Source organism: Candoia aspera, chromosome 6 (assembly GCF_035149785.1).
Source record: "Candoia aspera isolate rCanAsp1 chromosome 6, rCanAsp1.hap2, whole genome shotgun sequence".
Taxonomy (NCBI): Eukaryota; Metazoa; Chordata; class Lepidosauria; order Squamata; family Boidae; genus Candoia; species Candoia aspera.
The window spans coordinates 51,472,754-51,498,454 of record NC_086158.1 but is presented as its reverse complement, the minus strand read 5'-3'; the positions used below and the strand labels follow the sequence as shown (position 1 = coordinate 51,498,454).

At 37.5% G+C, this 25,701-nt stretch overlaps 1 protein-coding gene across 1 annotated transcript in view; it reads right to left on the bottom strand.

The window, feature by feature from the left end:
- The window catches only part of SORCS3 (sortilin related VPS10 domain containing receptor 3), a 516,059-nt gene that overhangs the window by 33,450 nt on the left and 456,908 nt on the right, over nt 1-25,701 (bottom strand). The window contains exons 15-19 of the mRNA XM_063307802.1: nt 23,946-24,063; nt 22,984-23,117; nt 19,602-19,715; nt 17,663-17,834; nt 11,676-11,862 (exon numbers count right to left, since the gene is read on the bottom strand). Of these exons, the coding sequence (XP_063163872.1) occupies nt 11,676-11,862; nt 17,663-17,834; nt 19,602-19,715; nt 22,984-23,117; nt 23,946-24,063 (725 nt within the window). The remainder of the gene's footprint in view (nt 1-11,675; nt 11,863-17,662; nt 17,835-19,601; nt 19,716-22,983; nt 23,118-23,945; nt 24,064-25,701) is intronic.

Sequence of the window (25,701 nt, the reverse complement as noted above, 5' to 3'; positions counted from 1 at the left end):
AACTATAAAACAATGAACAGGTGGGGCTATTTAAAAATGACGAAGATCTCTTATGTCACATCGGAAGGAAAGCAAGTTGGGGAAGACTATTGTAATGAATGCTATTGTATTGTGATTGTACCAGTCAAACTGTAAATAAGTATAAATTAGCCTGTAATCTGAAATACCCACTAGAAATAGCTACTGGCCCAGTTGCAGACTTTTATTCAACTTTTTGGAGAGTGGATGAAATACAAAATAACCCAGGAAAACTGGTGAAATGCCAGATGACTGGAGGACAGAAATTTGTCTCTATCTTCAGAAAGGAGAGAAAGAAAGATCCAGAAAAGGACAGATGGGTCAGCCTGAAATAAACAACTGAGAATATTGTAGAACAGTTCATAAACAGAGTTTTTAAGGGTTGTTTTTTTTAACAGATGAAAGTGGTAAAATCAGCACAGATTTCTCTATAATATATCTTGCCAGATTTGATCTGCTAATTTCTTTCCAACATTGCTGGGATGTTTTAAATGCAATATTTATGTCAACAAAAATGAAATCAAAATATTCCATGATATTTTTATTAACAAACTAGATAACAGTGGTTTGGGTTGTATGTTCTCTCATTTAAGTGACTACACAACTAGTTCATCATTATAGTTATAATATTCATTAATGGTTCTTTATCAAATTGGAGAGAGGAAGTGGGGTGCCACAAGATTCAGTCTGGGGCCCTGTACTTTCCGTATATTTGTCAAAGATTAAGATGAAGGGATACAATAATGCTTATCGAATTTGCAAATGCCAAAAAAAAAAAAAAGAAATGGACAGAATAATTAATAACTTAGAAGACAGAATTAAACTTCAAAACAATGGTAATAGGCAAGAGAAGTGTTCTGAAAGTAATAATGAAATTTAATACTCAATTATTTATGTTTATTTATTCAATTTCTATGGCTGCCCATCTCAGACAAGTGACTCTGGGTGGCAAACAATCATAAAATCTGTTAAAACCAAGTACAAAGAGAATACTATACATACATACATACATACATACATATATCAATCAACTGAGAAAAAGTATAATCATAGATGTCAGTATAACCAGGGAACAGGGCACTTAGCACACTTGGGTGCCCAGGCCCAAGCACATAACCAGGTCTTCATGCCTTCCAGAAGGCCAAAAGGGTCAGGGCCATTCTAATCTCTGGAGGGAGAATGTTGCAGAGAGCAGGGGCTATGGCAGAGAAGGCACACCTCCTATTCCCTGCCAGCCAACATTCCTTGGCTGATGGGACCAGTAGCATGCCCAACCTGCCAGACTGAATTGGATGGGTAGAAACAGCCAGGAGAAGGTGGTCCCTCAAGTAATGTGGTCCCAAGCCATGAAGGGCTTTACAAAGGTGACAACCAGCACCTCGAATTGCACCTGGAAACACACTGGCCACCAATGCAGCTCATGCAGTAGTGGTGTTACATGGTTCAAATATCTGACACCATTTACTACCTGCGCAGCTGCATTCTGCACCAGTTGAAGCTTCCAAATGCTCCTCAAAGGCAGCCTCATTTAGAGCACATTGCAGTAATTCAGACGGAAGGTCACGGGGCATGAGTGATAAGGTATTAAAAGATAAAAATCAATGCATAGATATTGGTTGGGGAATACCTGGTTATAAATTTATGTATGTGTATGTATAAATATTTGTATATATCTATATTTATATCTTCTATATGGTCACTTCACTTACACTAGTGGATTATCTTTGTTGGGATCTAAATGGGGTTAATATACCTGGTCCTGTTAGACCTCTAAGTGGCTTTCAGTACCACCACCAATTGTATACTTCTGAACCAACTTTGGGGCTGGGGATTGGGGCACTATGTTATTGCATCCAAATTCATTTACAACTGACAGAAAATTCTCCTTTTGGAGAAAAGAGTTCAGTTATTCTGAAATAAAAATATATTGGCAGAGAAAAGTGTATGATTTATTGGTAAGCAATTTGCTCCAGTGCCCTCAGTGCAATGCAGCAGATGGCTACTTAAGCTTTCATATGAAGAAATTAGTCATTTACTTTGTCACCAATAGGGGACAAAAAGAGACAGAAAAAGGATAAAAACAGTTGGGAAAGGGTGAAGTTTTAACTGCAATGTGATCTGTCTATCCATCTGTTTTTCTCCCTTTTGTTTTCCATTAACATTCACATGTTGAACTGAATTTTAATTTGTCACTGTTGTACATCAGGCATGTTTGGAATAACTGATCATTTCTCACAGTTCTTTGGATGCTCCAGTTATATAAAGTGCTCTAACTGTAAGCAGGTGAGACATTGCAGTTAGTCTTCATAGCTTACTGTCCAGGTCAGTTCAAATATAAGATATTGCATTCATAAAGGACTTTCTGAATTAGAGGAGGCGGCGGAAGGGGAGGGGGAGGAGATAAAATATAAAAAAGAATAGATCAGTAAGGCACAGACAGATATGGAAAAGAAAACTACAGTATAAAAGTAAGAAATTCTTACTGGAGAAACAATTCTCTCATATTAGTGTAATAAATATGTACAAAAGTATCACATTCATATACTTGCATGCACAAGAATGAAAATAGCATGATGGAACTTTGACTACTGAATGTGGGAAGCAAACAGAGTGTTTTCAAGGGCACAACGGACATCAGAGAATACTGAAAAGTTGATGGAAGGGCAGTGATACACAACATAGGGATTGTGAGGGCTGCTGTTTCTCTGAAGCTAACTACAAAGGTCTCCTGCTTCTAAAACAAAACAAAACAAAACATTAACCACAGAATCACATATGTTAGCAATAGGTTTCATAATCTAAAAGAAAATCACAGTTAAAAGAAAAAGAAAATCAGTACAAGAATATCACAGTTATCTCAATATCTCCCTGCAAGATCCTGCAAAACAAGTCACCATATTACAGCTCAACCTCAAATAGGTTGTTTCTTCAGGACAGTTCTTTAATATACCAACAGTGGTAGAGGATCGGTTGCTGTCTTTGGTGAAGGGCTCAATGATTAAGTAAATGAGATCAGCTCTGGATGGAATAGGCAACAAAAAGAGGGGGGGGCTCAAATTTCATTGCTTGTTGGCTTGCTCTCAGCTTCTCCTGATCTTTGTTATTTTAGAAATACAATTTTCCGTTTATAACCATGCATGATAAGGATCATGAAACTGAGTAGAAGCTGACTGGAAGGATTAAAAAATTGTTTTGCTGAGAATCCCTATTATAACTGAAAAACCATGATTTTACAGGGATTATGAAACTGATGAGGAGCCTCATGACGAAGGTGAAAGAAGAAAGTGCAAAAGCTGGATTGCAGTTAAACTTCAAAGAAAACTAAGATTATGGCAACCAGCTTGATTGATAACTGGCAAATAGAGGGAGAAAATGGATTTCTATTTCTAGGTGCAAAGATTACTGCAGATGCTGACTGCAGCCAGGAAATCAGAAGACGTTTAATTCTTGGGAGGAGAGCAATGACAAATCTCAATAAAATAGAGCAGAGACATCACACTGACAACAAATGTCCACATAGTTAAAGCAATGGTATTCCCTGCAGTAACATATGGCTGCGAGAGCTGGGCCATAAGGAAGGCTCAGAGAAGGAAGATAGATGCTTTTGAACTGTGGTGTTGGAGGAAAATTCTGAGAGTGCCTTGGACTGCAAGAAGATCAAATCAGTCCATACTTCAGGAAATAAAGCCAGACTGCTCACTTGAGGGAATGATATGAGGGAAGGCAAAACTAAAGTTCTTTGGCCACATAATGAGAAGACAGGATACCCTGGAGAAGATGCTGATGCTAGGGAGAGTGGAAGGCAAAAAGAAGAGGGGCCAACCAAGGACAAGATGGATGGATGACATTCTAAAGGTGATGGATTCGACCTAGGGGGAGCTGGGGGTGGCAACAACTGACAGGAAGCTCTGGCATGGGCTGATCCATGAAGTCATGAAGAGTCGGAAGTGACTGAATGAATAAACAACAAACAACAATGAAACTGATGAAATTGATTAAGGTTCAATTTGCTAATAAACACAGCTTATAATAATAATATAAGTTTAATAAATAATAATAATAAATAATAATATGTAAGCAGAGAAAATAAAATAAAGCCTTTAAAAAAAAACTTTGGAAGACCACCTGGAAGCCTCAACTGGTCCAGAATGCAGTGGCATGACAGTGATGAGCATGCCTCAGAATGCCTATGTAATACCCCTGCTTCATGAGCTGCACTGGTTGCCAGTTCCAATTCAAAGCTCTGGTTGTTACCTACAAAGCCCTACATGGCATAGGGCCTGGTTACTTGAGGGACTATCTGTCTCCTATAACATCTGCCTGGGTGATCTGATCTGGCAGGATTGGTGCACTGTGGGTTCTGTCAGGACCAGGCCTGCCTCTAACTTGGATTCGGTTTCTCTTTCCGAGTCAGAGGAGGAATTGGAAACTTATCATGCTGGAGTTGGAGAAACAAAACTCCAGCATGACCCAGCAGAGAGGAAAGAATCTACGACACTGATTAGGCGAGATCCGGAGGGGGATTTGAAAATGCCAATCAGAGCGTGCCAGAGATGAGCTGAAAAGTGCATGGAGGAAAAGGCAGCCCGATTGGCTGCAGGAGACTCTAAGCGCACCAAGGAATGGGATAAAAGGCAGCAGTGCAGACAGCATGCTGCTGGAGATAACTGCTCCTCAGGATCTGCAGCGTCAGAAGAAGGCTCCTTACTGGCTTCAGAAGTGGCATCTGAACTCGAAGAGGAAGCAGTGCCCATCTTGAATTCTGAGAGATGAATCTTTGTACCCACTGCACTGGAGGAATCGGCATCACCTGAGCCTGGCAGCCAGCACCTAGCATCCAGCTTGGAGAGCTACCGTTTCTCTCAGCCATGCAACCGAGCTGAGGGTCTTCTGCACCACCATCCATCAGCAACTTGTAACCGCTCATTACAAACCCCTGCAGAATTCAGGAATTATTGTTCACCTTGCTCAGGATCTGAGTTCATGGCACACATGGTGCTTCCAACTGAACCCAGTCCAATTCCTAGTTCCAAGTCTTGCTTCAAGTCTCCTGCCCAACAAATCCAGCCGAGTCCAGGGCTTCTAGCCGAGTCCAGCCTAATTCCTAGTTCCATGTCTTGCTTCAAGTCTCCTGCCCAGAGAATCCAGCCTAGTCTGAGGCTTCCAGCTGAGTCCAGTCGAGTCCTTAGTTCCACGTCTTGCTTCATGTCTCCTGCCCGACGAATCCAGCCGAATCTGGGGCTTCCAGACGAGTCCAGCCCAGTGCCAGGATCCAAGCCTTGCTCCAGTTCATTTTCTGCAGAGATCCAGTCTAGCCCAGTGATTCCAGTTGAGTCCAGCCTTGTCCTGAGTTTGAGTTCTGTGCCCAAGATTCAGTGTATTCCTGTTTGTTGATTGTGGCCTTGTCTCCAGATCTTTCAAGCCAGCCTTCCATTGCCGTGTTGTTCCAGATCAATTCCATTTCGAGATCTGCTATCTCCAATACTTGTGTTCCAAGTGGTTCCAGTCTTCCTTCCAGCTAAAACCGAGAGCAGCTTTACTATATTGTTTAATCTTGATTATTCCAGTCTCATCATTCTAAGGACTTACTGCTTGTAAATAATTCTTAATAAAGAGTTTGATAACTGGTCTGGTGTATGGTCTGAACAGTACAGGTTCCTTCGATTGAACAATGCCACCTATTGGGACCCTAGAAGTATACTTTCTCTGCCACCTTTGTTCCTTTTTCTGTTTGTGTTGTTTTCTTGTTTCAAATATTTTTAACAATTTGTAAACCACCCATAATATCATCATCATCATCATCATCATCATCATCATCATCATCATCATCATCATCTTAAACTGCAAAATTAAATGCAAACTGACTAGAAAGGTTAAGACTGGATCTATTGATAAAGTAGTAGTTTGTGAAATCTATTAGCTCTCTTTACAAGCAAAACCTCATTCCAAGAGGGGGTTTTTTGGGCGGGGGGGGGGGGATCCCTTGGCAACATTGCCATTACTCCTGAGAGAAAGATTTGCAGCCACCATTTTTTTCTTCTCCTATGAGCAGCAGCAGGGCTTTCTCTTCTGAACGTGGCAAATCATGCCACAGGAACAAGCTGAGTTTCCCCAAGCTAGTGAGAAATTGTAAAGCATGACTGTGGTCTTGCTGAAGGTTGCTGAGTAAACAGCAAAACAACAACAGCAGCAACAAATACAGTCAAATTCTGACTTAAGCAATGGTATCTGGCTGAAAAATGTCTTGAATACTTAATAGATGTTTAGGTTGCCAAAAGTCTATGCAAATGTCTGTTTCTCTTTCCAAATATATTCACTAAAAGGAAAACCTGTTCCTTGGATATTAAGATGCATAATTTTTAACTGGCATATTTTGATAAATTTTCATTCAGTATACACCAAACAAGATATGCTTCCTGCATAATCATTAGTTGGGAGTGGATGAATGACAAAACATGAATCAAGACATCATATGTAGTGATATATGGTGTCATATATCAGAATACAAATAGAAAAGGGAGTGTTGTGTTGTGATATCACCATGCATGTATTACCCCGTTTTCATCATTGGTGGCTAGCTATGGACACCTACGGCTTCCATAGATGACCTAGGACTTCATATGTGCCATGTTTTGTGTTTCTAGGGTGTCTGCCTTTTATGTTATCAGCAGTTCCATGCAACAACATGTTCTGAGTAAGACAATCAATAAAAGAATAGATTGGATGAACTTCAAAAATAAAAGTGTATAATTTTTATTAACTTACATAGAGTCCCACACTTAACCCAAAAGAGTTCCAGGGTTGTTCTTTTTTTAAAAAAAAAGATTCTATGTGACTGAATGCAAAATATATTTATTTATTTAATTAATTTATATTTCAAATTTCTGTCACTGCCCATCTCCCCCAAAGGGGAATAACATATGCAATCATTTATGTATTTGCTACAGTTTTGTACCATCTAATACTTAAAGCTGCCTGCTGCACATAAACAAAACTTACTGTGATAAAATACATAACTCTAATGCAGCAGATTAACACCTGAAACAAAGCCCAAGGCAAGCACAATAACACGGGGCACTAGTAGTACAATGATAAACAGCACCAACATATTATTAAAATAAACAAAGAAGAATCATGGGATCTTTATACTAAGCTTGGGACAAAATGAAGTCATAGAAGTCTTACAGTATTTTAGCAATTAGCTAATAGTTTCTAAAAGCCAGAGTTGAGAAAAAAGCTGAAGCCCTTCAACCAATATATATATATATTTAAAGAAACCCAAGCTTATTCCAGTTTATTACAGAAATACATAAAGTTCTGAGGATTTAATTTAATAATTGAAAACATTATTTTCAATGTGTACCTTTTGGTATATACTAGAAACTACTATATTTAAGTATTTTGTGTCATAGAACGTGATGATAAGCAAAAGTACTGCCTTAAAAGTATTGATATTCAAATAAGCAAAGAGCCTTAAAGATTTTCTATTTTGTTCTGGTTAATGATAAATCAAATTCAAAGGATCTATTATACCACCAAGCAAATATTTTAGCCTATTTTTTGGTTAGTGAGACTGCATTGCTGAGACAATGTGAATAATATATAGCAGTTGAATAATATATAGGAATTGAAGGGAAATCATACAATTAGTAATGAATAACTTTATTGATTAGTCAAATGACCATATCAGAAAGTTGGACATCAGCCACTATAAGATATAAAATATAAAATGTGATACCATAAAACAGGTAAAATGCAGTAAAATTAACTAAAATATACTATGGAGAGATAAAATACGATAAAATACAGTAGGGTAAAATAGATATAAAATTGTAAGATAAAAGTGCAAGATATAATAAAATGAGTAATAAAATACAGAAACAAAGTGAGTTTAAATGAATTCATCACCTTTACATGCCACCCCAATGTGTTCTATAAATTGCATTTTCAGTTGGACAACCCTAACTATAAACTTAACAGTTCTATTGACCACACATGTATTTGTGCCCTGGAGGAAGTAACATAGTCTTTTGTTACAGTCCCAGTATGTGGTTCTGTCAATTAATGTCTGAAGATACTGAGCCCTTGCTGGGGCATATAGTTGGCAGTTAAATAGGATGTGTGCAATGTCTTCTACTTCGGGTGCTCCACAAACACATGTTCTCTCAAGGTAAGGCACTCGGTGGAATCGTCCGTATTTGACCATAGAATCTAGCTGCTCAGATCTTGCTCTAGTAAGAGCTATCCTATAGTATTGAGTCAGACCCATTGTCAGGTATTTTTCTATTTGAAAGGACAGTTTATTCTTGGCCAGCCATTTCGACGACCTATTGTGTGCAAGTGACTCAATGTCTCTTTGGGCATTAACATCCAAGACCCTTTGTTTGAATATTGCCTTGGCCTGGTCTCCGGCTGAAAGTAAGTATTGTGATGAAAAGCCAAGGAATGCGATAGTTTGGAGGAGTTGATTGATCCATGTGGTGGGTTGAGGTGTGCCCATCTGTTCTTCAAGGCACATTTTTGGTAGTCTATCATGTTCCATTGGGAGGAACCTCCACCAGTAGTTAAAGACTTTGCTTACTGATAGACTGCAAACAGAATGGGTGCCTGTTTCAGCTCTTACTGCTGCTGCAGGTGTATTCCTGTCAGTCCCCAGAATAGTTCTTTAAAAATGTGCTTGATTTTGTTCAAGTAAGGAGGCCTCTGATAGACCCCACAATTTAGCACCATATATTAGCACTGGTACAACTTTTGCCTTGTGGACCTTCAGAATGGAGAGCAGAGAGCAAGGGTGGTTGTAACTAAGTAATTAGTGTTTTAGAACTTGCTGTGGCCTTTGCTGAACTTTGCTTGTAATGATTAAGCCAAGGCCCTGTATCTGTAAAAACCACCCCTAAGTATGAGAAAGAGTCTATTTGTTTTATAGGTTCCCCATCTGTCATGAGTAAGGATGGCGAGCAGGGGGCTCTCACCCAGACTGTCAAGCGCATGCGTAGCACTGAGGAACTGTTCAGCCATTCAAAGAGACACAGATCGGGACCGCCTTAACCGTTGGGGTTTATATGGCTGGGTTTTCCCACGCTTTCTCAGTTTGTTAGGATTCTTGTTAAGTACTACTAATAAATATTAGAGACCAAGTCCTCGCCTCAGTGTGTTTCCTGGTAATCAGGACACCATCCAAGTGCCAATTGTATTTGGCCCATCTTTTCCCAAAAACCACCACTTTGGATTTGGACTTGTTAATATTCAAAAAGTTTGAGGTGCAGTAAGGACCAAATTTCCCCATCAATCTTCTCAGGCCTACTTGGGAACGTGCCATCAAAACCATGTCATCTGCATACAAGAGGATATTGATATGTCTGTTGAGGATCTTTGGCATGTGAACATCCATAGAATGGAGGAATCCTGGAATGTCGTTAACATAGAGATTAAACAACATCAGGGCCAAGATACATCCTTGGGGAAATCATACAAGAGTATTACTATGTCCTATGTAGTAAAGAATGTACAAGGCAACCTGTTTTCAAATTTATGGAATCCTAATCAATTTATATACAAAGTTTAGAACAGTGTTGATACATTCAATGGCATCAGTATTTAGGGTGCAGACTTATACAGGTCTACTCAACTGTAAATTCCACTGAGTTCAATGAGATTAATTCCCAGGTAAATGTGTATAAAAGGAGGAAGTTGCATTATAAGTAGCCTTTCCTTTGAAGACTTTTACATATATTGATGATGGACAGGACAAACAACTTTTTCCCCAATTAAAGGAGTTATTATTCTTCAAAATTACAATCTATTTTTGCAAGACACTTCTTATACTGTAGTTAGATTGTTAAACATATCTATTTTGCTTTTCTTGTTTTTGTTTTAAAATATTTTAAAATATAAGGACTGTTGGCTAGTTTTCAAGGAAAATGATTTCTTTAAAATGTTTTCTGCTGACTTTTGCGAAGTTATTAGAAATAAAGTGAGTTTTCTGAATTTTTGTCTGTGTGTACACTTTAATCTTCAATTCAACCCATTTCAATACTATGCTCAAGAAAATGAATCCAGTATTTCACTGATTAGGAAAAGTAAAAAGACAAATTATAGGGCAAATATACAGGTCCAATGGAGGAGGGGGATGCCAAAAGCAAAAGAGGGGCCATGGTAGCATGATCAAAGCCCTGCATATTTTGTATATGCGTATTGCACACACATACAAAGGGGGGAGGCCTTAAATATGCTACCATGACTGCTATCTTGCTTGTTAGCCCACCTCCCCATCATGCTCTTGATTACACATTAAGCATATTTGTCCTGTCCTATGATTTCATGCATAGAGCAATAAGCTATTGAATGGCTCTGCAGCAAAAGCCAATATTATTGCAGTAATTTTTCTGTATGATTCACTAACGTCAAATATTCCAATCGTATAACGACACTCACCAGTCCCAACATAATGCAAGTGATTGCAAGTCTAAAAGACCCACTGAGTTCAATAAGGCTTATTATACAGGTAGTATACATAGAATAACAGCCTCCATCAACATTGTTTCAAAGGTTAACAGGCCAGCATGATTTACTGAAAGTACGGCACTTCACATGAACTCTGTACATTTACAAATTTAAAAAGAACATTATGACATATTCAGGACACAGAATTCCACAATTTTGCCAAACTAATGCCCATTTCTGTATTCATCAAGCTTCAAGAACCTACAAAAAGAGTACAGGTCTATTATAAAAAGTACAAAATGTCACAACGTGAGCCTAAAAAGTACATGCAGTACAGAAAGTTACAAGATTACACAAATAGCTAAATTTCCATATAGACATCTTCCACATGCCAAAATATTGGTCAGTTTTTGTTTCTGTACTAAATAAATAATTCTCCCATTTGAAATATGGATATTTTCCATCTCAGGTAAATGATTGGTCTCATTTTCTTCTCAAAGCACAAAAGAGTGGTAATTTTGAGAACACACCATCAAACTATGCTTCTCATGAATATGATGAAGATGTCTAAAGCTGGGATCCAGTTAGGTAATAATGACAACAATATTCTTAAACAATATTGTCTCTCAGAATAAATACTAATTTAAATTAATAAAATAACTCTGATACAAGGCTGGGTGACCTTGGGCCAGGCACTCTCTCTCAGTCCAACTCACCTCACAGGGTTATTGTTTTGGGGGAAATAGGAGGAGGAAGGAGTATTAGGTATGTTTGCCACCTTGAGTTATTTTTAAAAATAATTAAGGCAGGACAGAAAATAGATAAATAAATACTTTCAATTTTAATTAAATATGGTATATATTTGCAACTTTGTACTTTACACTATATAAGGTATGTTATTTGGATTTGAACAAAATCTGGAACTAACCGGAAAAACTGTGAAAGTCTATCATGATCCTGCAATTCACTTACTGGGAGTAGAATCTGTTAAAGTCAATAGGACTTACTCTTGTATACGATTGTAATATAAATAGCATCCTATTAATAGGAAATACTTGAATTCTTACCATGAGTAAAAAGATGTGGCTGAATGAGCTAAGGATGGCAAAGTAAGTAACCAGATTATAGAAAATTGGACTTAAGGGGCATATCTGCCAGAGCTATGAACTATGCATGCAATCAAATAAGAGACTTTTCAGAGTCCATCTACTTACAAACCACGTGCAGGAAGAGTGCTGCCAGATCAGAACCCAAGTTATTTTCTGCATAAGCTGTTACTTGGAAGATTCCAGTGCTCTTATAAACATGTCGGATACCATCTTCTATAGGGCTGAAATTAGCATAGGATACAGCAGTACCATCCCCAAAATCTAATTGGATATTTGTCCTCTGAAGGTCACCCTGCAAGAAGGAATACTGTTTTTTATTAATGTGGCTGATAAGGTCCATTTATACTGCAGAGGAGATAGTAGGGATTTCACCATATAGTTTGGGTTTACTTTATATTTTCCCTGTACTTCAGTCCGTTAATGGCTAGGTATGCATGAATCAATTTCTCAGGTAGTACTGTGCATTGTATAATTCCAGGTTATAGATGAGAGATGCATATTTTAAAATACTCTTTTTTAGGCATTAATTAGTACAATAATAGTAGTATTAGTACTGGTAATATTAATAGCAATAACAACTACAACTACAACGTGCACGAGAGAAAAACATTCCAACTGAGCTGTTGGATTCCAGCTGTTGGAATCAATTTTCTTTTCTTTCCGAGGGATCATTCTATGAAGAATCCTCCACCTGTTATACAAATTGATGCAATGCATTCTGCAAACTCCAGGCCCTCCCAGAATGAAATCTGTACTATGCCCATGTTTCATTTTCTCATAAATTTCTGGAGTAAATTCCAAAGACAAATATACCTTCCCCTGTCTGCAGCAGAATATGTGAGTGCCAGAAATTGATAGAAGGATCTGGTTCATACATTTTTCAACTAGAAGCTATGGTCGATGAAGATTCTCAGTCATCCAGGTGGAATTGTCTGTAGGTTGAGTCATGGCAACTGGATTTCTTTCTTTTTGGTTGAAATGTTTCACTGCTTGTCCAAGCAGCTTCTTCAGTCTGAGCAAAGGTTGGTAAGGTGACCCCATATATGTCTTCCTGGGTGGCTGCATTGTCCCTACACCTGAATGGTGTTACCTTGATATTTGACACTATGAGTGCTTTATCCCTAAAATTATCTGTGCTTTTTCAAATATAAGTGAGTTACCAAAACAAGAACAACAACAAACCCAACCAGAAATACTAATGGTTTGGATACAAGCAATATACCAGAAAATAGTGGTTGGTTGTGAGCCAATCAGAAGGAAGAATATGGGGATAGAGATGACCAGCAGGCCTTGAAGGCAAAGACAAGTTGTAACATCCCAGTTTCATAACTTCTCATCTCAATATATATATATATATATAAAACTAGAGGAAGAAGAAGAACTGCAAGTTCAAATTTGTTGTTATTTAGTCAAATTTATGCAATTATGTGCCTACCATATTTGAATTACAAAAATCAGCATGACCCCAAGATAATGGAAAAGAGTTAGAGTTTGCCATACCTCTGCTGCCATCTGGTAGTCACCTTGGTTTTTCTAATAGCCCTATCAAAGTGTAATCTCTGGCAGAGGAAAGCCCTTTGATTTGTCAGCAATATATAGACAGGTTTTAAATGATTAAATTTATTAGGACTAAATATATAAGGAGTGAAGAACAAAAGAAACAGAGAAAGGAACAAGACAATTTATTCTCTAACGGGAGAGATGTGTTGGAACAGTCTGATTCCCAAACGTTTTTAACTGTGTCAAGACTGATTAGCCTAGTGTCCTACTCCAGTTTAATAAGGACAGTCCTCTATTTGCAGCTACTATTTGAAGTCCAGCCTAAGTTGGTTTGAGGACAAAGGACTAGAAGGAGAGAGAGCAGGAACTTTGAAACTGTCCAACAACATCAAGTTGAACAGATGCACAAGTCTGTTAGTTAGTCTTCCTCTTTAAGGAGAGGTGTATTATATTTTTATTTAAATGGATAGCAATTATTTTTAAATGTGCAACAAAACATTTAATTTAGCACATGGACTTTATGTGGATCCCTGGCTTTTTTTGTCTTTTGAGGGAAGCAGTGATGCATAAATGACCAATTTGACTCTGAATAATAAATTTATTGTCATTTGGTAAATGCAGTGATTTTTACGTATAGTAGCACCGAAGAGGCCACTCACTTTAAGGTATTTGGATTTACCACAACTTAGCCTTATTTACTTCAGGACTTTTAAAGTTGCATTTTGTAGATTGTGGTGGCCTTTTAAAAATTAATTGTGTTTTTTAAACTATGTTTCCAGGTCCCTAAATAAGATGGCATTTCAGAATTGTCTGAATCTTCAAAAGAAGAAATGAAGCTATCAAGAATACAGAAGTGTTATATGCTGAAAAATTGAGAAGACTTGAGCTCAAGATTAGAGCTGCTGTAGCTTAGATTATGTGTTCTCACAGTATAGGCCAACCATTGGTCAAAGGGAGAAATGCCAAGAACCTACTGTAGAATGCTAAGCACCTCTCCCTCTTACCTAATCCAGAAACATTGAACTTGGGGTCTTCCAAAAGTTGCTGGGATACAAATTCAAGAACCCCAAGATCACGTGGCCAGTGATAAAATTTCATGGAGATCAAAGGCTTCCCAGCTGTGGCCTGAAGAATTATCAGGGCTCTGGAAAAGCATAGGTCCAAGGTGCCTTATCATTGCTGTATAATAGCAGACAATGATGATTTCCTCATAGCCATAACATAAACTAACCACTACTTTTCCAGAGACTGTCTCCCACAGCCCAGCATGAATGACAATGTTTCCTCCAAAGAAACACAGTCTTCATGACAAAGCAAACTCAGACCAAAGGAAACTGAGAAAGATCAAAAGGGCCCTAAAGGAGTTATTTAGCAGACACGTCACCAAAGTATTTATCCCCACTGCCTTTTGATTATATTTTTTTTAAAACCAGAAGTTTTAAACAAATCAAATAGAAATTAAATGAAGTGCCTCTTTTTCTGTGGCATTTTTTATTTGTTTTTTTTAAGACAAAGGAATTGTGTTCTCATATCTAAACAGCAGCAGAACCTATTTCATCTTTTTACTATCTTTTTTCCGCATTGCGGTGGTCTAAACCCTTTTCTTTAACTATGTTTCCAGTATATAAAATAGTAAAAAGTGTATCATTCACCACACATTGTCAGCTGTCCCTAGTTTATGAATATAAATTGCAATAGAAATGAAGTGGAGACATTTCAAATGGATAACTATCACCATTCTCTGGATATATTCAACAGACCCCTATTTTATATGATGTTGGTCCTATAAAATATCAAATGGAAATGTGATAATGTATGCCAAAAAGTCTGGAAACTGAATATAGTTGACACCTGATAGCTAGTACATGAGAAAGTTATGTTACTTATAAGGAACCTTGGAAAATCAGAAGGATAGCAGCCTATGTAATGAATAAGCACCTTTGTGCTTCCTATAAGTGTAAGCCCAGTGATGTACAGTAGGCATTCAATATAGGGGCCAAGCCTTTAACAATTCACAAAGCATTTCCCCCCATGTAACTGCATAGCTTTAATAAGCAATTCATAAAACATAAAAATAATGATTTTGCCATCGGAATATAACGTCTATTATTTCTATATATTAAAGAGAAAGGGCTAAGTATAATAAAAACTACTTCACAGTAATTTTCCATTTAGACACTTGTGAGATTAGTCAATATATATTCATTTTCGGAGCCAGGCTTCAAGAGTTACAGGCCTGGCATAATTTCATAGGTGTTTTATTTACAGACACAATGCTGAAAGGTGTTGCAGCTTGTTATATGTGTTTGAATGGTTGATTTGCTTCTCTCTATTTCCATGCTGATATTCAGCCTTTACCCATAACTTCCATCACCACCATCCATTACAAAGACACAACTACATTAACTAATGTGGCACAACCTTTGACACATGCTTGTTTCTAGTGCTTTATAAGACAAAGGTGGCACATAAATTCAACAGTGGCATTTTCAGAATTCTACCATCAGAAATCTACCACAGGATGTTTCTTACATAAAGCTGAGGTCAGTATAACATGCATGTGGGTATAAAAAATGTATTTCTAAAGGCTGGATAGATAGTTTTCTAGGGGATACATTGAAGTTACAAATTATTACACTTAAAGCAAAGCTTGCCATCACCTTGATAGGAAATGAATTTATTAATCATATTCTTTGGAATTAAAAGCTTCTACTATTATGGCTTGCTTGCCTGCTTGCCTGCTTGCTTGCTTGCTGATTGATTGATTGATTTGACTTCTATGTCTGCCCATCTTACTGTATATAACACAGGTCTGGGCAACTCACAATTACGATGTCACAGCTTCCCACAGTCACATGACTGTAATTTCCAATGTTTCCTGCCAGCATTCCACAAGCAAAGTCAATGGGGAAGCCAGCAGGGAGTTGGAAGTCATGGTCATGTGAGGTCCTTGATTAACAACCCACACAGTCCTCGCTTAACAACAGCAAGTGAGACTGTCAGAATTGCCATCACTAAGTGGCACGGTCAGATGACATTGCACTTTATGACTGAGTTCCTTAGCAACAGCACCTCTGGTCCCAATTGCCGTCCTAAGCCAAGGACTACCTATACATCCAACAGTACAATCCCCAGGCTCCAGCCCCACCCTATCCCAGTGCTTGGGGGGAAAGCCAGCTCTTCATGGCTTTCCAGAAGACTAAAAGAGTGGGGGCCTCCTGGATCCCAGGAATGAAGGTGTTCCAGAGGCAGGGATTGCTACAGAAAAGGCCACTTCCTAGGTCTCACTAGAAGGTAACATTTGAGGGAAGGGGCCCAGAGCACCTTCCCCACCTATCTGACCTGATGGAACAGGCAGCTACCCATAGGAAGAGGCAGTCTCACAAACAGTAGCAGCTTTGTTCCTGGAGCAAACAGCAGTGAGTGTACATGGGGTGGGGGTAAGGGATGTGTCAAGACTGCAACACAGAAAGGAAATCTTACTGGGAGCCAAATTCTTAATCCTAATTGTCACTTTCTTAGACCTACACCACCATACTGAATCACTCTCTGTAAGTAGTAGTTTGTTTCTAAAATTAAAGCAGACAGGTGACAAAATCAGGGAGACAGAAATCAACATGAATCTTCTAATAGCTGAGTTTACTTTTATAAGAAAATAAACAAAAACAAAAGCCTTTTTAAAATAAAACATGCAAATTAACGAACAGCACAATGCAATAATCACTGTAGCACCCAGAAAAGCAGGCACCAAAATTGGGAAAAGACCATTTCCTCCCTGGTGACTTAGCTCTACCCATCAACTATCATTAAGACAAAATAAATTCTGTCCTCACTACTGTAAATTCAGCATGAGAAATGCTAGAAGATGCTGTAAGTCACCAGGGGAAATGGCTCACTGATCTTATGGTCATTCACGGGACACATATCCCAGTGGAGGGAAGTGAAAACAACTGAAGCCATATTTCTGACCCCTTTACCCTGCAGAGTTTTCTCACACACAGCCCCATGCTCTCAGCTTTCTATCAACAACTGTTTGTTCATGTTTTGTTTGCCTCACCTGCAGGGTTATTGCCTTTTTGTGTCTCATTCATTATGTGTGAAAGTCTGTTCAGGGTCTTTAATAATCAGCTGTTGGCTTCCTGTTTTCTGAATTCCTACATACAAGCATTCATAGAAAGCTTTGCACCAGAGATAGATACAGAGAAGAAACATTGCCTCGATAGAAAAACTGCTGCTCAGATTCTCTTAATCTAAATTAGACATTAGATTTTGGACTTTCAAATCACCAGTCCTATAGTATTTTGCAATAGAACAAATGCATTAAGGAAGCTCCTTTGATCTGTATACCCATTCCAACTTCTGGGTTTCATTTTGCTACTTTTTTTTTCCTATTATATATCCCACCCCGTTGTGTAGATATATATCTACACATTGATAAAACACTGAAAAGGGGGCATCCAGACAAAGTTGTATTCTTATAATTTCGTTTGATGTTTTGTGAGAATGAAATGTTTCCAAAAGTAGTAGAAACTTTGCGCTAGAACAATTCCTCTACTGGATATACCATTATTAATATTGGGCAATGATCTTACCTCTTCCATAAAAATTATGAAGGTAGTGTTGTGACCTTGTTCTGTAACCAACTTGCCAGTGGATGTGAGAATATGTAGCCCACGAGGAGCTTTTCCTGGGCACTGTTCAGGCTTGGCTGCATATTTTTCCTGCAAACCATCTGTGCAGTTATTGGAAACAATCCTCCGATACCTGTGGAATTGTATAATTTCATGTTTTAAAATTTGACAAAACCCGAATTTGAAAGCATATGTATTCATGTTGAAGAAATGTAAAGGAAAGCTACAGTGTATTGTCTGCAGCAGTCATATTAAACATCTGAAAAGAACTTCAGGTGCTATTCAGGTGGCAAAGTTCATTAAGCTGCATTTCACTGGATGTTCATCTACTTTCATATCCCCTATTCCCTCTTTATGATGTCATCTTACCCCACCTTTAGTGAGGTATTACCTTTGTATTACTCTACTTAAAAATGAAAGAAAGAAAAACAGGAGACATCTGAGCTTATATTTCACTAAGTTTTAACAAAAATTATATTGCATTTGAACTAAACATGGCACAAATATTCATTTATTTTATTTTGTGTCCTCATGAGGTTGCCTTCATCCTGTACCTAGTCAGTCAGTAAGACAGATTTAAGTCATTCTTAGGTTAACTGGTATTAAAAGAGTATTTTCCCTTTCAGCCGACAGCATCCAATATTATGCTTCACCACTCATAATGCCAGAAGCAAAGTCAAGTGACAAGTGATGTGTGGAGTCATAAAGGCATTTATTGGCTATTTCAGGTTGATGTGGGTATATTCCTTCAGTCTGGTTCTTGATTATCCATGTCTAGCATCTTTTTGCTTTTGTCTCCCTAAGAAACACTGTGTGGATGACTCTGAATTTGCACAAGACTGAATTTGCACCCATCAGGGGTGGGGGTGGGCTTTAAGCATGGGGATTCCTTTTGTGTTCCTCTGACAGGCCTGTTCTAGCTATGTGCAAACAATTTCCTGCTACAAGCACATATCTACTCACTATATGAATAATGGATGTCAGCATTTTACATCCTCTGTGGAATGGTGAAAGCCATCAGCAGCCAGCAAATTTAATAAGTGGTCTATCAGTATTGTGCAATAGTGCTGGTCTGCTCATTTGCAGTAAAGCATTCAGTAAAGCAGTAAGTGTTTAAGATTTATGGCCCATTGGAAATTTAGCACAAAGCTGAAATAGCATAACAGTGGAGCCATGGTGTGAATCTGCACCAATGCCTTCTGAACAGAATACAGAGGAAGCTGGAAGTTGCCATGTGTTCTCTCTATAAAGAAAGGAAAGGTTTAGCGACAATTCTAAATAAAAGAATTCTACCTCCACACATTTATGTTATGTATCTTAAATAAACAGAGCTCTTTTTAAAAGAGTAGTTTATAAACATCTTTCTTACTTCTTCTTGTATTGTACTATTGTGTTGTGCCATTAACTTCCCATCTGGAGAGTATTTAATTTAGCTTTACTTTCTCTAGCATCACTTACAGTATGTCAAAACTGTGTAACTTCTGTCCCTCAATGTGGCCCCCATGAAATTAAGATTCAGATACCAGAGGCTCTCTAAAAGTTCTCCCTGAATTGTAATTTTAATGTGACAGAAGGGGAAAATATTAATTACATGGCATAAATTATAATAAAAATTTAACTTAACTGGAAATAAATTGAAATGTAATTTAATATAAAACAAATTTAGCCTTTGTCATGCCCTTGCTCATTTCTTTATCTTGCCATCCCCTATCTTTTGACTTGCATCTTCCAGTATGCTAAGGAAGGAAAAATGCAGCTCACAGCCAAAAAAACCCCTGAATGCATCTAATTTATGTTCATGCTTTTATTTGTTTGTTTGCAGGATTTCTGCAAAAGATAGACTAAGTAGCAGGTGTAGGCTCTGGACCGGAAGCAGATGTCAAAGGAAGTTTCTACTTACCCAGTACTGTTCAAGTAGCTCTGGCCAAGGCTGCATTCTTTCAGCCAAGAGGATGGGTTGAACCAGAATGCAGGGATGCATTGATTATTACTGTGTCTTTCATAACCATAGTCACTAAGAAAATAATTTTTAAAAAACATCTACATTTATCTCATCTTCCTTCCATGGAGAAAAGAGAAATACACAAAGAATGCTATTCGCACAAGAACTTTGTGAGGTGGATTAGGCTGAGAGATACTGACTTGCCAAAGGCTATGGCATGAGTTTGTTAGTTCAGTAGAGATTAACATGAGGGCTTCCTGGTCTATATCTAGTATGAGGGAAAACACATAATAGGCCTAAGCCAGATGTGCAAGAGTAGCACACAAGTAAGAAAAGGAGGAATAGAGAGTATATTTCCATCCTATCTCCTCATGTACACATTTGTCCATGTGTTTCCTTCCATCCTGTCAAGAAATCTGTTTCTGGTAAGGGAGAGAGTTAAAACTGATTCATGATGAATCCAAACTGCCTCACACAAGCCTGGTAACATCTTGATGTATGTGGTATAAATAGGAACAAGCCACCATTCCTTTACATCAGGGGTAGGGAATAGGATAGGTAGGGACTGGGTTAATATACAAGCCAAGAAAGGTGATATTCAAATAGTTCATAATGAATATGAACCTCGGTTTAATTGAATCAAAGTAAAACTTGGTGATAATCCTGGAATTTCAGTGTGTGTTAGATAGAAGAGTCCACACACCTGCAAGAAAGCAGGTTCCTTCATGGTCAAATGCATATACAGGAGCAGGGGAACATAATTCATACCCCTGCAGATATTGTTGAACTTAACTCCTGTCAAATCTAGCCAGCATGACTAAAAGTTAGAGATTATTGGATCTGTCATCTAAAAATATTTGGAAGGCCACAGATTTCCTCTCCCTATTAGACTATAACAATCCAAGTGGCACATGATGTGAACATTTTGCATTAAAGCAGAGATTCTTTCCCCAGACTGGATGTTCCTACTCATTCAAAGAACTCATAGGATAACTTTGGATCAATCTCTCTCTCTCTCTCTCTCTCTCTCTCTCTCTCTCTCTCTCTCTCTCTCTCTCTCTGCCCAACTGAACTCATAGGGTTATTTTTGTGGAGGGACAATTGAGGGGTCCCCAAGTAACAATGCTGTGCTTTCAGAGAAAAGACGGGCTATAAAAGCAGTACATTAATAGATACTGTATGTGGCTATAACAGCATCATGCATAGCCCACAAGAATGTGTGTGAATGAAAATGTGAAAGGAATTTTGAAAGCAAATTTTCTTACATCAAATTTAACAAGAAATGGTAGGAGAAATACAATTCTTTCAGCATAGCACTAATGTTAAAGTGAATTTGCTCTTTATATATGGATAGTAGCAATCAGGTCTATCAACTCAGTTGTCAGTTTTCAAGCTTTCATGTTCTGAGAATCTGCTGTATCTATGTAGAAAATCCATATAAACTAATATGGACTATTTTTTTTCTTTCAACCTTCTCATCACCCGGCTCAAAAGAACTGGTGTTTTTAAGTCTACATTCTGAATAATTTTGGATTAAAGTTGTGATTTGTATATGCTTTTTGCCATTTATGGATGGATTGTATAATATATAATGGTGATTATTATATTGTAATTTTATTATAGTGAACTCTGAGACCTAAATAAATCAATACATTACCACCTAAAAATACTCAATGAAATAGCTATCAGGGAAAATAAATTCTGTGAAGGAGTAATCCACAACTACTTCATGAAGTAGAACAATATAGATACATTATCTAATGACACAAAGTATTTGAAGAAGGGTTAAATCAGAGCAGTCTTTCATAACAGCTATTCCACTGGTGGCAAGAAAATAACAAAGGATTGTAGACTATCTCACACAGATATGTTGGGGCATGGTGGATGTTGTAGTTTACAGAATTGTTAAATTTCTGAACTGCCTTTAATGCTTTCGGGGTTTTGACGTTCAAATTTAATCATTCTCAGCAGGTCACCCTGCATATTTTAAGTATGCCTTGTAGTGACTTAGTAATTAAAAATGTTCAGGAGGGGGCACATGTTGCCTCAAAGAAGGGAAAAGCTGCATTAATATTAAATAATGTTAATGACAACATAACTCAATGCCCTGAAGGCTGCAGACCTGTTCATTAACTTCTGGTAAACGTATATTAAAAACTCACATACTGCCCACCTTTGCACTTGAATGCCCTGGGGTTTGTATGTTAAAAAATTACTGAGTCCAGCTGCTGCTCCAACTTATCTGAAAAAGCTTCCTTGACAAGGGTAAATAAAGTACTAAAGGAAAAAAGAAAACTTCCTGCAAGAAGAGTAGTAAGATTTCATGATTCATTTTTCTATGAAGCTTGAAAATAAAGTCTAGATTATTTTCTGATGGTATTTAATTGCATGCCCATTTAGAAGTTATTTTCCTCCTGCTTCAATCATTCCTCAACACAGAAGAAGTGGATATGGAGAAGATACTATTTTATAGACTTTGGGGAGGCAGAAGGGAGGAATTAAGATTCGCTTTCAAGTATAAAATTTAACTTATTTTTCTCATTAATGCTATAATGTATTCAGACTGGGAAAAAGTCTAGGAAAGCAGTCCAGAGAAGAAGGAAACATGTAGTAATAGCAACCTCCTGATACAATACACTGAAGAAAACAATTCACTGACTTATTTTGCAAAGCCCAATGTAAGGCAGAATAAATCCACAGTTCAAAATTTAATTGGAGCAGGCTTATCTTCACTCTTGCTGCATAGTACTTTTGTGCTAAGTGGTGCCAAGCATATAAAAGAAAAGGAGGATTCTAAGAAAAGTTTATAATATAGGACTTGGCAACAGGGACTCATGTTTTAATTACCACCTAGTCAAACTACTGTAATGTGCTTTATTTGGGGCTACCCTTAAAGAATATTTGGAAAGTACAATTGATCCAAAATGCAGTCCATACCCTTTTGGGCTGCCAGCATTGAGAGTACTATATACCAGTTTTGCAGACCCTGAATTGGGTGTGGATTGGTTTCTGGATCTAATTTTTAAGGTGCTGGTGTTGACCTATAAAGCTGTTTATAGCTTGGTGCCTGCATACCTCCAGGACCACCTACTCCCATCAGTATTGGCCCAACAATTAGATCTCCCATGGAGACACTGCCACACTTTCAGGAGGGGCTGAGCTAATGTGGCATGCTTCTCTGTAGCAGTGTGAACATTGTGGACTAGCCTCCCCATGGCGATCAAACTGGCATTCTCTTTGTTGTTTTTTTGGAAGCTTTTAAAAAATGAATTGTTTCAGAAAGTTTTCCCCTTATGTGAATATTGCATACAAATATGTTTAATAAATAAATAAATCTTACCATTCAAAGTCCCACTCAGCACAGATGCATGGTTCTGAAACAACTGTCCTTGAGTAATCTCTAGACAATGCACACCATGCCCCTGCTTTACGTTTCTTATAGATCTTCCTCTCTCCCATGACACAAGGTTCACCCTTTGATGCAGAAGAATAATGAGTTGGAATAGCCTAGGTAAATGTTCATTATACATGCATAGATGCTTCGTTTTTCAAGAAAGCATCCATATTAGAGCTTCATACAATGAAGATTGATTCCGTACACTGTCATTGTTACAGAGGTAAGAACCAAGTACAATTATGTGGGAACTGGAAATCTAATGAAATGTGGGGATAGTGAGAAAAGCATTATGTTTACTTTCTGACGAACTCTTCCCTATTGTCAGTCCTTCAAGGTAGGTCACATTGAGAAACAGGCATGGCATGGATTCCAGAAATGCTTTTTATTGTACTAAAGTAGAATAACAGAATCTTGTAATTCTGCCCAAATTTCCTATCTTACAGTAAATGATATCAAAGCAGGGTTATTTTGAGTTTCTTTGTCTCCTTTTTCTTCAAACTGTGTAATATTTTCTGCAAGTCCCCCCTTAATGGCCCATTCCTTCCTTCCCCAAGATCAGTTCTATATTCCTCTTCGCCTATAGCCTGTCTATAAGCCAAATGAAGAAAGCAAACAAAAACATTGTAATTTTTCTTCTTCCCTGTAGTTCCTTCTCATTTATGCAGCTACTTCTGAAATTCTGTCACTCCTAACTTTGTTCTCCTGAACCACATCATAAGTCAGGTAACTAAAGCAACTATTCATTTGACATCTTGTGAGTGGTCATAGTCACCTATTCACTTTTCTATTGCTTCGCATCTTCCAGTTTAAGTAAACCATGTGACTTACATTCATTAATTACATTCACAGCTAGGAACAGGAGCCCTTCTGGAAAACAGAAGGATTGTATATTGGGGTATTCCTACCTGGTTGTGTAAATGCCATGACTGGAAATCATCCTTGGTGCATCTTCTGCTAAAGATAGATTTATAATCCACTTTGACTAGTTGCCATTCCGAACGGAGATTGAGATGACCAAAGATTCTGAATATTGGTGGAGGATAAAAGTAAAAGAGAAGAATAATATATACATAGATTAACCTCAACTAACAATTTTTCATATACAAAACATACATATAACATCAGTTTTGTAACTTCAGATCATAGAAAGAAAAAGTCCTGGTTTTTTAGTATCTCCAAATTTGGAAGGAGAACTGAATCACACTTTCCTACTGCATTTATTGCTTTAGATTTCTACAGTTATCGTTCAAGCCAGTCCTGCAAACTGATCTTTTCTGTAGAAGTCTTGATCTATGACCTCTGGAATTCTCATCTACTATGGCCTATAGTGATGCTGGCTGAGAAGAATGTAGTCTTCACATTGCAGAAGAAAGACTATATTAGACAAATCCTGATATATTTTGTTATCCTCACAAAAAAATATTATTTCCTCAGGCAACTTAAACCCATGAGTTTATTTTGATTTCAATGAAGATGAGGGAATGTTATTTCTTATATCCAGTTGATAGATTTATTTATTTTTTTTGCTAATAAGATGATTACAAATGATGAAATACCTGAACTCCAGCTAATTAAGTATTTCTGTATATGTTTTATTCTATTTTGAAACTGAGAACTACCGGACTAAACTTTGCTTTATATCCCTCATTGTGATGGCTAGATCATAACCACGGTTTCCTGTTAGATAACCAGGGACTCTTCATTAGGACATTAAGTAAACATTTAACATTAAAAGACATGATTATTTATTTATTTATCTGTCTATCTATCTAATTTGTCCCCTCCCATTGGGGGACTCTGGGTGGTTTACAACATTTGATTAAAAACAACAACCATAAAATACACAGTATAAAAATATAATAATAAATAATATAAATAAATAACACATACCAGAAACAATGCAGTAAAAATTATAATTGATTCCTCTTACCAGTTTTTACAAAATTGCCTATGTGGATCAGTTCACCATGCCATTTGACTCTGCAAACTATGGCCCTGATGAGTGGCATTTGAATTGATTAATGAGGTGGGACTGACGGTCTGTTATCTCAATTTTGTAAAAAGAATTCCAGGAACATAGAGCCCTATTCATGTGGTATGATGGACATAAGGCTTAATTTTGCTGGCTGAATGGCAAAAGTTCTTTCAGCAGTTAGGTATTATAAGATTAGAAGCAAAGGGCACGTGTGAAACATTTATTATTAGTTAGATAATATGGTTATAAAAACCTTGGAATAAATTCTATGTCACTTTGGAGCTTGGGCTATGAAAGAATAATTAAAAGTAGAACTTCATGAATGAAAATAAATTCTGAGTTGTAATAGAAATGCATATCTCAACAGTATCACTATTCACTTTCCTCTCCAACTAATAATCACATAAATGCAGATAACTGGAGTGCATTAAAATGTCTGTGCAATGCTTTTCAAAAGAACAACTGGTCTGGCTATGTGTGAAATGAAGAAATGGGTGTGTTCCTATTTCTCTTTCTCTATATAATATGTAGAAGATTTTGTTTACAGTGTTGTCATCACATAACCAAATCTAATTAGCTTCTTGGCAACATGATATCGTAATCTTAATTAAATAATCTCTGTTATATTGGAACAACATGCCCTTCACCAAATGAGAAGAAGAACAAGGGGGGGGGGGGAAGGTATC